General features: G+C 43.2%; 2 protein-coding genes across 7 annotated transcripts in view; one reads left to right on the top strand and one right to left on the bottom strand.

The window, feature by feature from the left end:
* Window positions 1-10566, bottom strand: part of Mtif2 (mitochondrial translational initiation factor 2) — a 33922-nt gene extending 23356 nt beyond the window's left edge. For 2 of the 6 annotated variants that reach the window (XM_013350746.2, XM_026785224.1), the window contains exons 1-2: window positions 932-1174; window positions 618-725 (exon numbers count right to left, since the gene is read on the bottom strand). In XM_013350746.2, the coding sequence (XP_013206200.2) occupies window positions 618-725; window positions 932-972 (149 nt within the window). In that variant the 5' untranslated portion in view covers window positions 973-1174. Of the gene's footprint in view, window positions 1-617; window positions 726-931; window positions 1175-2244; window positions 2324-10320 lie in introns of those variants that run through there. The other 4 variants (XM_026785223.1, XM_013350747.2, XM_005359164.3 and 1 more) reach the window with 4 other exon arrangements.
* LOC101986590 (prolyl-tRNA synthetase associated domain-containing protein 1-like) lies at window positions 10467-12613 on the top strand. The gene is given in 3 exon segments (XM_013350736.2): window positions 10467-10649; window positions 11726-11797; window positions 12060-12613. Coding segments are annotated over 3 exon segments (651 nt in total). The 3' UTR covers window positions 12456-12613.
* Window positions 12614-14228: the final 1615 nt, after the last annotated feature.

Genomic DNA, 14228 nt, shown 5'->3' with positions numbered 1-14228 from the left:
CCGGGTGTGTGAGTGTGCTTTTATATTAAAATTGTCTTCTTGTACCCACTGGCCTGGATTAATTAAATACGCCTTCAATGCAGTGTTTTAATTAATACAGTTTCTGTGTGCTTATTTTGAGTCTGGGCGGCTGGGAAATGAATAAGCAGCCTCCACCTACATCACTTGGCTGTTTGTTTTTAAAAGAAAGAAATGATAGCCAAGTGTGGTGAAGGTGACTGTAACCCTGCCAGTTGGGAAGCAGAGGCATGGAGATCAGAAGTGCAAAGCCAACTTTGGCTACAGAGTGAATTTGGGGCCAACCCAGGCTTCAGGAGATCTTGTTTCAAAAAGTAATAAAACGAACAAAAAAATAAACCCCACTGTTGGTGCGATGGATCAGCAGGCAAAAACAATCTTCAAGCTTGACAACATGGGTTGTCCAAAATCCATTTTAACATGGAAAGAAAGGTTCAACTCCCCCAAATAGTCCTGTAACCTCTACATGTGGTCCATGACATGCACATGACATACCTGCACAGATACACAACACATACATCACAAATGCACAGAAAAAAACAGATAAAAGGAAAGAAACAAGAGTCAAAAAGGACACAGTAAAGTCGTGAAGAAAGTACCTGGAGAGGTAACCAAAGAACCTTGGGTGGACACCTGCTCTGACACAAATCAGCATTATCATGGCAGAGCAAGTCACTCTTGTCCTGTGGGCATCATTTTCCTCATCTCTGTAAAAAGAAAGTAAAAGTGTTCAACTATCTGTCCTGTCTACAACGAGGCCACAAAGAGAACATGAGATGATTTATTTGTTTCTCACTGATAACTGACATGCTTTGAAGATTCACCACCATTAGTCAAAAACATCCACAAGTTACTCTCTTGCTCGTTTGGACATAGTTCTGAGGCTTTGTGTTTAATACAGTTAGCATCTTACCTTCTCACCCAAGTAAGGATCAAAAGTAATTCGGGCTTCATTCCAAATAAATGAAGGAAGACTTAGAAATTCAAGCCAGGCCTGGCAACAACAGCCAAAGGCTGAAGCAGGAAGATGACAAGTTCAAAGCCAGTCTCCATCTTTGGCTACATAGGGAGCTCAAAGGGCAGCCTAGGTATATCAGACAAACCACCACTCAGAAGAAAAAAAAGAAAGAAAAGAGAAAAAAGAAGAGGGAGATGGAGTGTGGGGGCAGGGAGGAGAGAGAGGAAAGAGAGAATACATTGGTCCAAGTGCACGGACCTCAGGTTCAATCTGCGGTGTTGAGGGGAGAAAAGAGGCCAAAGCGATGGCTTTGGTAGAGCACTGCTGCTCTTGAGACAATTTAGCTCAATCCCAGACATCTGCTTTGGAAGGCTCACAACTCCACTACTCTAGCTTCAGGGGAATCTCACTTTCTTCTTGCTTCTATGGGTAGGCAGGCATAACACACACACACACACACACACACACACACACACACACACACACACACTTTTTTTAAAAATCCAATAACCAAGCATTTACATGTCTATCATATACCTCAAAAAGCAAGTAGGCGTATGCTTCTGATCTAAGAAGCGAAAGGAAGTGCTCAGAGAGTAGAGGATTCCTTAAATCTTTTTTTTTCTTTTGGTTTTTCTTGAGACAGGGTCTCAATATGTGTAGTTCGGGCTGTCCTGGGTCTCACTATATAGGCAAGGCTGGCCTCGAACTCAAGAAATCTGCCTGTCTCTGCTTCTAGAATGCTACCACTTAAAGCATCAAAGGCGCGTGCCCCTACTCCCGCTTTTGAATGAGTTGTGAGACCAGATTGACAAAAGGGCACGGATGAATGGAATGGTAAAGACCACAGGACAAATCAACACAGGAAAATGTAATTGAGGAATCAGACACATCAGGAAAAATAACCCAAATCTCAACCCTGGAAGGAACCTTGGTTGTTAAATATTCCAAAGCCTCTCATTTACAGAGGACACTGGAATTCAGAGGGGTCATTCCCTACTGCCATAAGGTTAGTGGCCACCCGCACTGGAACTCAGGTCAATGCGAGGAGAGGGTGGGTATGCTGCAAATGCCGAGCTGCATTAACAGAAACGTCTGAATGGATCAGCTACAGGTTTTAGAAAGGAAAAAGTAGTTGTGAAAACCAAACCCCGCCGCCGCCACGCGAGCCACCGGGGACCGTGCACCGGGGCGCTCGTGGTCACTCATCAAGCCGCGACAAGTGACACTGGCACTCGAGACCACCCTCGCTCAGAGACTCCACTCACTCAGCTCCCGGGCGAGACCTCTTCCGGACCCAGAATTGTGGGTCAGTCAGTCCGTCCCTTCTGCAAGGTCCCCGGTGAGCTTCCGGTCCCGCCGGAAGCCTTTCCCAGAGCATTGGGGGCTGTCTGTGGCTGATGGAGGCGCTCGGCGTGTCCCATCCTTCCCCGGGGAGGACGTGTCCTACACACACACACACACACACACACACACACACACACACACACACCACACACACACACACACACACACACACACACACACGGAGGACGTGTCCTACACAAACACACACGCGCGCACGCGTCTCTAGCGGGAAGGAACACACACACACGGGGAGGACGTGTCCTACACAAACACACACACACGCGCGCGCGCTTATAGCGGGAAGGAACCGGTGTCCGGTGGCTATAGAGAACACTAACAGGATTTAAGGAGTCACCTCTCGGGCACGGTAGGTAGCCCCGCCCATTCCCAGTGTGTGGACCGGGAGGTGTTTTGTCAACGCTCTGTGCCTCGACTTCTTTATTTTTCACCTCATAATTCAGTGACTTGTTGAGAGCACCTTGCTCATGTAAACATTTTTGGTTTTGATTTTCGTTTTTCTCCACTTTGGAGTCTTTTTGGAGCCATCACCACCCGTTGAGGTTAACTCGTTTACATCTAACACTTGCACAGAATAATGGAATAGGAAAGTTTCTTCCCCAAAGCACGCTTACACTTACCTCCCATTGTCTACCCTAACTCAGGCCTCTCAACCTACTCCTTTCCCATTTTTTATTTGTTTGTTTGTTTTTTTCGAGACAGGGTTTCTCTGTAGCTTTGGAGCCTGTCCTGGCACTAGCTCTTGTAGACCAGGCTGGCCTCGAACCCACAGAGATCCGCCTGCCTCTGCATCCCAAGTGCTGGGATTAAAGGCGTGCGCCACCGCCGCCCGGCCCTTCCCCCCTTTTTTAAAATTGTGTGTATATGGGGTGGGAGACGATTTGTGGGGGTCAGTTCTCTTTCCACAAGGTCGAAGGGATAGAACTGAAGAACTTAAGCTTGGCAGTAAACTCCTTTACCCAGTTAGTCATCTCAGCACCCGCTTCTTCTTCCCATCACAAAGGGTTACAATCAATATTAATTAATGAGTAAAGACTCCTAGAAATCTTTTTATCAGAGTCTCCACTGTTCCCACACTTGAAAATGCCTTAAGTTCATTCCAGTTCTTACCATTTTACCTACTGTTCAAAAACATCTAATGGAGTTCATTTTCTGCAAGCAATTCTTTGCTCTCACTTGCTTCGGTAAGCAATTGAGAAACCAGTAAAAATACTGTTAATACAGACTACTAAAATTAACCTCCAGCCATTTGTTAATTTTTCTGCATCTGTACAGACACTTCGTCTCTTCAACCTCAACCACACCTCCTGTTTGCAGTTCAAATGCTTTTGAATTACCATCATTCCCGCAAACCTCCAGCCTGGGGTCTCTGTCTTTCCCTTAGACATTATGTGCACTGTTTTCAGCTTCTGTTTCTCAGGCCTCTTTGAAACTCCTTAACTCTGCTTTAACCCTTTGTGCATCTTCAAACCTTTGCAGCCATTCTATGTCTATGCAGAAACACATACAGATGCATTTACTGGGAGTGTGGAACATATGATCTAAGGATTAATGTTAGTGCCAGGCGGTGGTGGCACACGCCTTTAATCCCAGCACTCCGGAGGCAGAGGCAGGCGGATCTCTGTGAGTTTGAGGACAGCCTGGTCTACAAGAGCTAGTTCCAGGACAGGCTTCAAAGCTACAGAGAAACCCTGTCTCGAAAAAAAAAAAAAAGAAAGGAAAAGAATTAATGTTAGTACTTAAGATTGTAATAAAAGGAAAGTGGAGAGATGGTTTACTGGATAAGAGCACTGGTTGCTCTTCCAGAGGACCTGGATTCTATTCCCAGTGCCCACACAGCAGTTCACAACCTTCTGTGACTCAGGTTCCACAGGGATCTTACGCCCTCTTCTGACCTCTGCATGCATGTGGTATACATACATTCAGGCACATGCACATATACCGAAATTTTTTTTTTTTTTTTTGGTTTTTCGAGATAGGGTTTCTCTGTGGTTTTGGTGCCTGTCCTGGAACTAGCTCTGTAGACCAGGCTGGCCTCGAACTCGCAGAGATCCGGCTGCCTCTGCCTCCTGAGTGCTGGGATTAAAGGTGTGCGCCACCATCGCCCAGCCCGAAAAAAATTTTTTTTTTTTTAAGAAATGAATAAAATTTAGGTTGAGTTGCTGACCCTTTTTTTTTTTTTTTTTGGTTTTTCGAGACAGGGTTTCTCTGTGGCTTTGGAGCCTGTCCTGGAACTCCCTTTGTAGACCAGGCTGGCCTCGAACTCACAGAGATCCACCTGCCTCTGCCTCCCGAGTGCTGGGATTAAAGGCGTGCGCCACCACCGCCCGGCATGTTGCTGACACTTTTAAATGAGTTTCCTTTTTAAAAAAGAAAGATTGGAAGAAAAGCCCATGGGCCAGTGAGATGGCGCCTGTGCCCACACACTGGGAAGGCAGAACAGACGCCTGCGAGTTGTTCTCTAGGCACCATATATGCTGCTGGCACACAAATGCCACATCACCCACCCACTCCTGCCACAAGTACACACACTAAAGAACCTGTGTTTATCACGGAAAGCAGGGCTACTTCATACATTGCTGTCGACACCCCTGTATCTGTAAATTTAATGTGCAATAAATCCTGACATTGTGAAACGATGTTGCTGCCTGCTTCTGACAGTGTACTCGGATCCAGCTGTACACTTCTCCATCCTTACTATAGGAGCTAATTCTTCTGGGATGACTCTTTTTTCATAATCTTTAGAAAACAGTTTTCCTGGAATGGGGTAGAAAAGATGATGCTACACACCACTTAGTGGTTTTGGATATTTGTGGTTTTTTTGTTTGTTTTGTTTTTTTGAGACAGGATTTCTCTGTGTAACAAGTCCTGGAACTCACTTTGTAGACCAGGCTGCCCTTGAAGTCACTAAGATCTGCCCGTCTCTGCCTCCAAAGTGCTGGGATTAAAGGCATGTGTATGTACATGTGCATGTGGGTGTCTGGTGAGGCCAGAAGAGGGTACTGGTTCTCCTGGAGCTGGATTACAGGTAGTTGTGAGCCACCTAGACATAGGTGCTGGAAACCCAACTCCACTCCTGATAGAGTAGCAGTGTTCTTCAGTACTGAGTCACCTCTCCAGTCACCTAGTTTGTTTTTCCCAGTTTAGTCTGCTATAGAGATTTTTGTTTGAAACAAAATCACACTGCTCATATTCTTCTAAACATTTGCCATATCCTTAAATATTAATATGATTGACAGCATTGATACACTAGGAAAATGTCAGTTTATTTTGCTGTTAGACATTTCTGCCATTTCTACATGGAATATAGGATCTTTTGTGTCTAGCTTTAGCCCTGTTTCCACTCACTCCATTGTGACATCTGATCATAATACGACAGGACACACTGCCTTTTCCAACACCTCCCTTCCCCAACTTCTGGAGTTTTATTGACTAGACCTCTGGCAAACTCATGATGTCACCTTCGCCTAATGCCTTCTCTGACACATCTTCCTAGTCAGGATTCCCAAAAGGTCCTCAGGGCATAACTAGGCACATTTTCTTTAATCCATCCATACTCATTAAATATTTCAGTCCTCCTGTATGTTTGTGGCGAGAGAGAGAGAGAGAGAGAGAGAGAGAGAGAGAGAGAGAGAGAGCGCATCTTGCTAGATTTTAAGGTCTTTGAGAGCAGAAAGCACATATTTCGTGTGCATGCAACATATATACCGAAAGATTTGTGGAAAGAGATAGCAGCAAGCATTAAAACAAATACTGTCAGAGCTGCCCTTATTTATTCAGCTGAAGACCTAACATCTTTCACCTGATAAATCCAATGAAGCCCTCCCTGTCCTCTGGGTGTTTATAAATATCCCACTTTTTTTGGGGGGGGGTCTTTTGATTTCCTTTGGCAGGTAGCTTCAGCTGTGAGTTTTCTTTCACCAAAAACAGACACTAGGGTTGTTGATCTCACCAGTGGCCCTCTCCACAAGTCGGCCTTACTGCCAAATGCCTACAGTTTCCAACAGCAGGTCTCCCTTACTGTTAGCCTGTGAAAATGCCACATACTTCCTCTTATTTTCCTTGAAAAACAATTTGTTGTCTTTCACTTTTGAGATGCGGCCACTCCTGTGATTAAATAACTATTTCCTCAAGTCCATGCTAGGTACTTTTCAGTGTGACTGCTTTTTTTTTTTTAAGTTCCTGTGTGTTCCCCTGAGGATAAAGGACCATGACAAGCGTAACATTTCTTTGTTCTTAGCGCAGGTGTCTGACGAATAGGAACGGTGATGCCAAGGCTATTTCACCACACACAGACAAATGAGCTCCATTTCACAGTACGAACCTGTGGTGGAAAAGTCTTCATACAGGATACTCGTTGTCCTGTATACAGACTAAAGTTAAGACGTCATTATTATAGACGAGAGATAAAGGTAGTAATTTGGGCACGGTGGAGAAGGTTATAATACAAGATTTCAGAAACTAAACTGATGGACAGTTATGGCCAAGGCATCCTGAGCTTATATAACTGCCTGGTCGGAAAGACCAGGGTTTAGCATTTTCAATTTGTGACCCCTTTTTACCCAAGAGATTGGTACATGGCCCCAAGCACGTAAAATAGGGAAACATATCAACATTTAATAATAATAGATCATAAATTTTAAACCAGTTTTTGGGTATGCACATTTTTTGTCATTTGTTAATGAGGAACAAAAATTTATGTACCAATAGAATAGATATACTTTATTGTTATGTACGGAATTACATTTTTCTGAATATTTCATATTAGAGTTGGAGCATCTTCAATGTTTTTCAGAGTTGATCAATATTTTGATTTTATGAATATCAATACTGAGAACATCACATTGCTGTCATATGGGTGCTGGGAACCCAGGTCCTCTGTAAGAGCAGAAAGTACTCAAGCCGTTGCTCTGTCCTTGAATTAAACATGCTTATTTTTTTTTTAAACTCATCTGTTGTCTTGGCTGGCCTGGAATTCTGTGTAGACCAGGCTGGCCTTGAACTCACAGAGATCTCTGCCTCCTAAACACAGATCATAAGTGTATGCCATCATGCTCAGGAAATAAAATGTTGTAATAGGAATGGTGGGGCTGTGTCCCTGGCACCCGACCGCCCACATGGCTAGCTTATGCCTCAAAATAATTACACAGACACTGTATTCTTTTAAACACTGCCTGGCCCATTAGTTCCAGTTTCTTATTGGCTAGCTCTTACATATCGATCTAACCCATTTCTAATCTGTGTAGCTCCATGAGCCGGCTTACCAGGAAAGATCTTAACCTGCGTCTGTCTGGAGTGGGAGAATCATGGCGACTCCTTGACTCAGCTTCTTTCTCCCAGCATTCTGTTCTATTTACTCCGCCTACCTAATTTTCTGTCCTATTAAAGGGCCAAGGCAGTCTCTTTATTTAACCAATGAAATTAACACAAAACAGAAGACTCTCCCCCATCAATAAAATGGGTGTTTTATTGCTGGAAGTTAATTTTCTAAACTTAGACCAAAAAAACAGAAAAGAATGACACTTCTGTACAGAAAATCAGTCTAAAAATAAGTGAGAGAAAGGAGAGAACGAAGTAAGCAAAACCAGCCATACCTTTCTCTTACTTTTCCTCTCCGATTTTTATCAAAAATTGGTGGTTCTCAACCTCTGGGTTGCAACCCCTTTGGCAAACCTATTTCCAAAAACATTCACATTATGACTCATAACTAGAAAATTTAGAGTTAAGAAGTAGCAATGGAATAATTTATGGGTGGCTGGGCACCATGACTTAAGAACTGAATTAAAGGATTGTAGCATTAGGAAGGGCTTGAGAACCACTGCTCTAAAAGAACTTAGAATATGAGCAAAAGTAGCTCAAAACTAGTGAAAAATAATAACCATGAGAAAAATGTCTAGGTATCCTGTAATTAGAAAAACAAACAAAGAACCCAAAAAGATGCCAGATCTTAGGTCCCACCCAGCAGTTGGTGGCAGCACTAGACTGATCTGAGTTCCACCCCAGTCTGGGCTAGAGTGAGCCACTGTCTCAAAACAAAATAAGCTCCTCAAACTGAAACAAAACATTAAGCTGTCTCCTTTGCTATTTTTTTCAGACACACACACACACACACACACACACACACACACACACACACCAGAAAAATACATATTAAAAAACAAAATGTCTCTTTGATCAAAAATTATCTTCTAAGAATTCTGTCAAAAATGCCATTAAAGTTTAGGAAAGCACTCTCTGCCAAGCCTTATGACTTGAGATTGATTTTGGAACCTGCATAGGCAAAGGAGAGAACTGATTGCCACAAGTGTTCCCCCAGCCCCCACTGAAAATACGCAGTAGGTTAATTTACACATGGCTAGTAAATCTAGAATAGTTATTTTGGTAAACAAGTCAAGAATACCAGAATTGACTAACAATAAACATCTTCATCGGTGTGGAAGTGGCTAAAAATGGTGATCCAGGCTTGGGTAGCTCAGTGGTACAGTGCTAACATCTAACATGCATGAGGCCATTGGTTCCATTCCCTGCACCCAGTAAGCAAACAATTATGATCCTGCTACATGAAATATTTACTAAAATAGGAATTAGGCTAGCAACAGGAACAAAAAAAGCAAAATATAGAATATAAATATAAGGAGGCTTTAATCTTCTAATGAACACAGATACACAAAACAAGGAAAGAATAAAAGAAGGAATTTGGGATGGCTCCCTGGTCACTATCGTGCTGCTGTTCAGGATGAGTTTGACACCAGTCTGTGCACCACAAGACCGAGAGAGAGAGAGAGAGAGAGAGAGAGAGAGAGAGAGAGAGAGAGAGAGAGAGAGAACATCAAATTGCTGTCTTAAGGGACATTTTAAAGGGATGGAGAGATACTCTGTGGCTAAGAGCACTGACTGCTCTTCCAAAGGACCTGAGCCTGCACCTACAAGGTAGTTCCTGACTATCTTTAACTCCACTTCCAGGGCATCTTGCGCCCTCTTCTGGTCTCCGAAGGTGGTGCAGACATACAGACAAAACACATAAAAATAATACAAAAGATAGGTTTACGCTAAAAAGTTAAAAAATTTTGCAATCCTGAGTTCTGAGAGAAACTGTAAACACAACTCTGAGCATATCAATGTTTCATTTTGTATATGAACCTTAATCTAATTTTTTTTACTTTTTTTTATTGATATTTATTTAGCTCTACATTTTTCTCTGCTCCCCTCCCTGCCTCTCCTCTCCCCCCTTCAATCCTCCCCCAAGGTCCCCATGCTCCCATTTACTCAGGAGATCTTGTCTTTTTCACTTTCTACTTCCCATGTAGATTATATGTTGTCTAAATTCTCTGGGATTGTGGTTTGTAGGCTGGCTTTCTTTGCTTTATGTTTAACAACTACCTATGAGTGAGTACATGTGATAATTGTCTCTCTGTGTCTGGGTTACCTCACTCAAAATAACGTTTTCTAGCTCCATCCATTTTCCTGCAAAATTCAAGCTGTCGTTATATTTTTCTGCTGTGTAGTACTCCATTGTGTAAATGTACCACATTTTCCTTATCCATTCTTCGCTCGAGGGGCATTTAGGTTGTTTCCAGGTTCTGGCTGTGCCAAACAAAGGTGCTATGAACATAGCTGAGCACCTGTCCTTGTAGCACGATTGAGCATCCTTTGAATAGATACCCAAAAGTGGCATTACTGGGTCTTGAGGAAGGTTGTTTCCTGATTTTCTGAGAAATCGCCACATTGACATCCAAAGGGGCTGTACCAGCTTTCATTCCCACTTAATTTAAATCTTTAAGTGGAATACTAAGGTGGAATTGGAAACTCAATGGTGAGTGGTCCCAACATGGCTGCAGATCCCCGGCCAAAAGGTATTAAGATGACCACGGCAAAGAGTGAATCGTTGCACTACTAATATTTCTAATACCAAAACGGGTTGGAGTACTGGCTGTTCTTGCAGCAGAAGAACCCACACAAGTCACCATACGTAACTCTACCTGTAGAAAATTGAACACCCTCTTTCGGCCTCCTCACGCACATGTGGTGCGCGGAAATGCACGCAAAAATAAATAAAAATAAAACGCCCATACACATACAATTTAAAAAGAAAAAGTGGTACGTTACAAATTATAGTTGGAAAGCTATGAAGTCACAGTGCCGCAGCCCCGGGACGAGCACCCTATGTGGAGCTTCCCACGGGTGTGAACGGCGACTCAGGCGGTCCTCAGTAGGGCTAGATCTGGGCGCCAGGCCGTGCTCTGTGCCAAGCGCCGGCGGAGACACCACCACGCCCCGGAAGTTGCGACACTTCCGGGCAGGCGCCTCTGTCAGCCTTCGGGCGTAGGGGAAAAACTGCGCCACCCGAGCTGTGCGCGGTGTTACAGCAGAGGTTCGTCCCCCTCACCATCCTCACCGAGCTCGTGTAGCACTCCGAGGTGAGGCTTCGGGGCCGGAGTCGGGGCCATAGCGTGAGTGTTTCTTGGATCCAACAGGAACTTGCAGGTCTTTCGATTTGAAACTGCGGTTATCATGAACTTGTCTTGGGATGACGGGTGTGACTTAAAGAGGGCGGGATGGCTGCCGCCTTAGGCAGATGAAGGTACTTAGCTGCTACGCCTCCACTTAAGTGGCAACCCTGTGCTGTAGCAGGTACCAAAGACCAAAGCCGGTCATTAAGGTGGGTTTGATTTTTACTACTTTGGATAGTTCGGATACCACCGCAGCAAGGCAACAATCATTTCGCAAATAATTACAGAAAAGTATATACCCCTGGGTCTGGAGAATTGGTTTCGCCGTTAAGAGCACGTACTCCTCTTGCAGATGACATGAATTTGATTTCCAGTATCCACATTGAGCTCTTAACTGCCTGTTTAAAACTGCAGCTCCAGTGCACTCAGCCTTCTTTTGGCCCTGCACACCTGTACGTGTCATAAACAAAAATACCTTAATAATTTTAACATGAGTTATTGTACTGGAGATTTGCAAGGTAGTTTATGGAAACTACCATGAAGTTAGGTATGGCTTGAGGCACACATTTTATAATGACAAAAATACATGGTTACTATTCCCCATCTTTATAAAGGTCACACAAAATTGCTTTCTGACCTTCCTTCCAGTTAGTTACATTCATGTGTACGGTGCCTTTTTTTCCTTTAATGTTCTTTATGTACTAACCCAGGGTCTTAAGTTCTCCTGCAGTGTTCTTGTATAGTGGAGATTGTCAGGTATTCTGGAAGAAAATATTAAGGACAGCCACAAACTTTTACTGCAAAAAGTTCAAAAGCAGTAAGCTTTTCAGGCACCTGCGGCTTTGTTAGTGTTCTGGGATAGAAAACTGGCCTAAGAAAAACCGAGGTCCTGAGGTTAGCAACTGTAATGACTTAAGGCTTGTTTCTCCGACAGGGTTCTGCTGTGCAGTTATCTGAACTCTTGTTCCTAACCCTAGCCCAGAGTACCATTTTAACAGGGCACAAGGTATATAAAGTATTTGGAAACTGAGGGTTTACATCAGAGAGACCCAATTTGTCTAGCATACATAGTGCTCTGATTTCCATCCCCAGCACCAAAAGCTCAACCTCAAGCAAAATAAAAAACATAATGAATAGAGATGGGTCTCTACTAGTTAAATTCAGAGCAGAGTACTCCCCAAGTCTTTCAGCCACCAGGCAAATTAGGTACAACTGTGGTTGTACATATGTGTGTATGTGTGCTACTTTATGTGTGTGATATTTTGCAGGTGTTTGCAGTAGAAGAAATGATGCTTCATATTCAACATTTGAAAGGAGCACACAGTAAGAAACAGAAGAAAAACTACTGGCTGGTAGCAGTTCTTCATGATAGACAAATTAAATGATCTTGGCAAGCAGTTGGGAGTGGAAATCTTCGGTTTGCTGATGAAACAGCCATGCTAGAAAAAGTGAAAATTGGTCAAGGCTGTGCCACACCTTGGCACTCTTCTGTGATGATAGAGATGGTTAAGTTTGTTTAGGATTCAGCATTTTCGAAAGGTGGACATGAAGAAGTATACTTCCATCCAATGACTAATGCTGCAAATATGGAATTGAGTCTTGAAGACTTGCTCATATTTGTAAATGCTACAGGACATGATCCCATAATTCTAAACTTCGATTAAAAGCTGACTGGGAGCTGGGCATGGTCTAGTTCTCTAGGCAGAGCAGACTGGTCTTTTGAGTTCTAGGTCACCCAAGGACTACATATTCAGATACTGTGTCCAAAAACAAGCCAATTAGGCTAATGCTTATAATAAACTCATTTCTGTCAGCTGTTTTATTACTTTTGTCTTTGATTTGGAGATTATCGTTCATCTTAAGATTTTCATGTGTATGAGCATTTTTGCCTACATATCACATGTGTGCCTGCCTGTGGTTGTGGAAGTCAGAAGAGGACACTGGATCTCCTGGAACTGAAGTCCCAGGTAGCTGAAAGCCAGCAGGTGGATGCTGGGAGCTGAACCTGGGTGCTCTGCAGGAGCAAGGAGGTCTAACCACTGGGCCGTCTTCCCAGCCCGTCTTAAGGATTTTTTAAAAAGATGAATTGAGGTAGTTTTAGTTGAGAGATTCTACTCTCTCTTCATCTGCCATGGCCATTATTCATTTTAAGAAGGCCTTCAACAGTTGAGTCCTTTTGGGATTAATGAACTTAAACCTTCAGATTTTACTATACTTGGAATATACTGATAGTGGCTATTCTGGGAAAATTAGGATTGTCCCCAGTGAGATAACTGAAAACAGTTTGCAATGTTGGATGTGTTTTTGAACTAGTGTTTTTTTTTTCTTCAATAAACAAAGCTTTCTAGTAAACATTTTTTTTTGTTGTTGGGACGTGGTCTCATGTAGTCCAGCTGTCCTCAAACTAGCTGTGTATCCAGGGGTAATCTTGACATTATATTTCTTCCAAAATGTTGGGATTACAGGCAGGAACAATCACATTTGGCTTACTAAACTTAATGTAGAAAAATTAGAAGTAGAAAATGTTATGATTAAACCTTCTTTGTTTTTTTGTAACAGGATTTCTCTGTAGCTTTAGAGCCTGTCCTGGAACTAGCTCTTGTAGACCAGGCTGGCCTTGAACTCACAGAGATCCGCCTGCCTCTGCCTCCTGAGTGCTGGAATTAAAGGCGTGCGCCACCATCACCTGGCGTGATCAAACTAGTAAAGTTACATTTAAAACTCAGGTGCAAGGGACTGATGAGATGGCTCAGTGGTTAAAAGCACTGACTGCTCTTCTAGAGGTTCAAGTCCCAGCACCCACATGGCAGCTCACAACTGTTTTGTAATTCCAGTTCCAGAGAGACTGACACCATTACACCAATGTAATAAAGTTAAAAAAATACTCAGGAGGAAAATATACCTTATGGCATCAGGATTTATTTAGAAACAGAAAGGCTATAGCGGTATACTATTTGTATTTAAAAAAATAAAGCTTTCCTGAAGAGGAGAGGGCAAAGCAGCCATACAAGTCAGGGAGTAGTGGCATATACCTTTAATCCCAGGACTCAGGAGACAGAGGCAGACAGATCTCTGAGTTCAAGGCCATCCTGAGCTACACAAGATAGAATCTGTCTAAAGAGAAACAGGTCAATACAAAGGCGATCCGAGCACTAGGGAAGTGGAGACAGGAGTGAAAAAGGAGTGATATGGCTAGGTGGAGAGAGGAATATAAAGGGAACAGACAGGAACTCAGTAGTGTGTGGAGTCTGAGGATTCAGAGACAGGTTCTCACCCCGTTCAGTCTGAAGACTGGGTAGAGGTAAAAGGTCTCTCTAGTGCTTGGCTGCTTTGCTTTTCTGATCTTCAGGCTGAACTCCAATATTTGTGTCTGGGTTTTTATTATTCGTGCTACAAATGTCGGTTTCTTTTGTCCTCTATCCCAATTTTCTATCCTA

This window comes from Microtus ochrogaster, linkage group LG1 (genome assembly GCF_000317375.1).
Source record: "Microtus ochrogaster isolate Prairie Vole_2 linkage group LG1, MicOch1.0, whole genome shotgun sequence".
In the NCBI taxonomy this organism is placed as follows: domain Eukaryota; kingdom Metazoa; phylum Chordata; class Mammalia; order Rodentia; family Cricetidae; genus Microtus; species Microtus ochrogaster.
The sequence above is the reverse complement of the archived record's forward strand: the minus strand, read 5'-3'. Positions and strand labels throughout refer to the sequence as shown.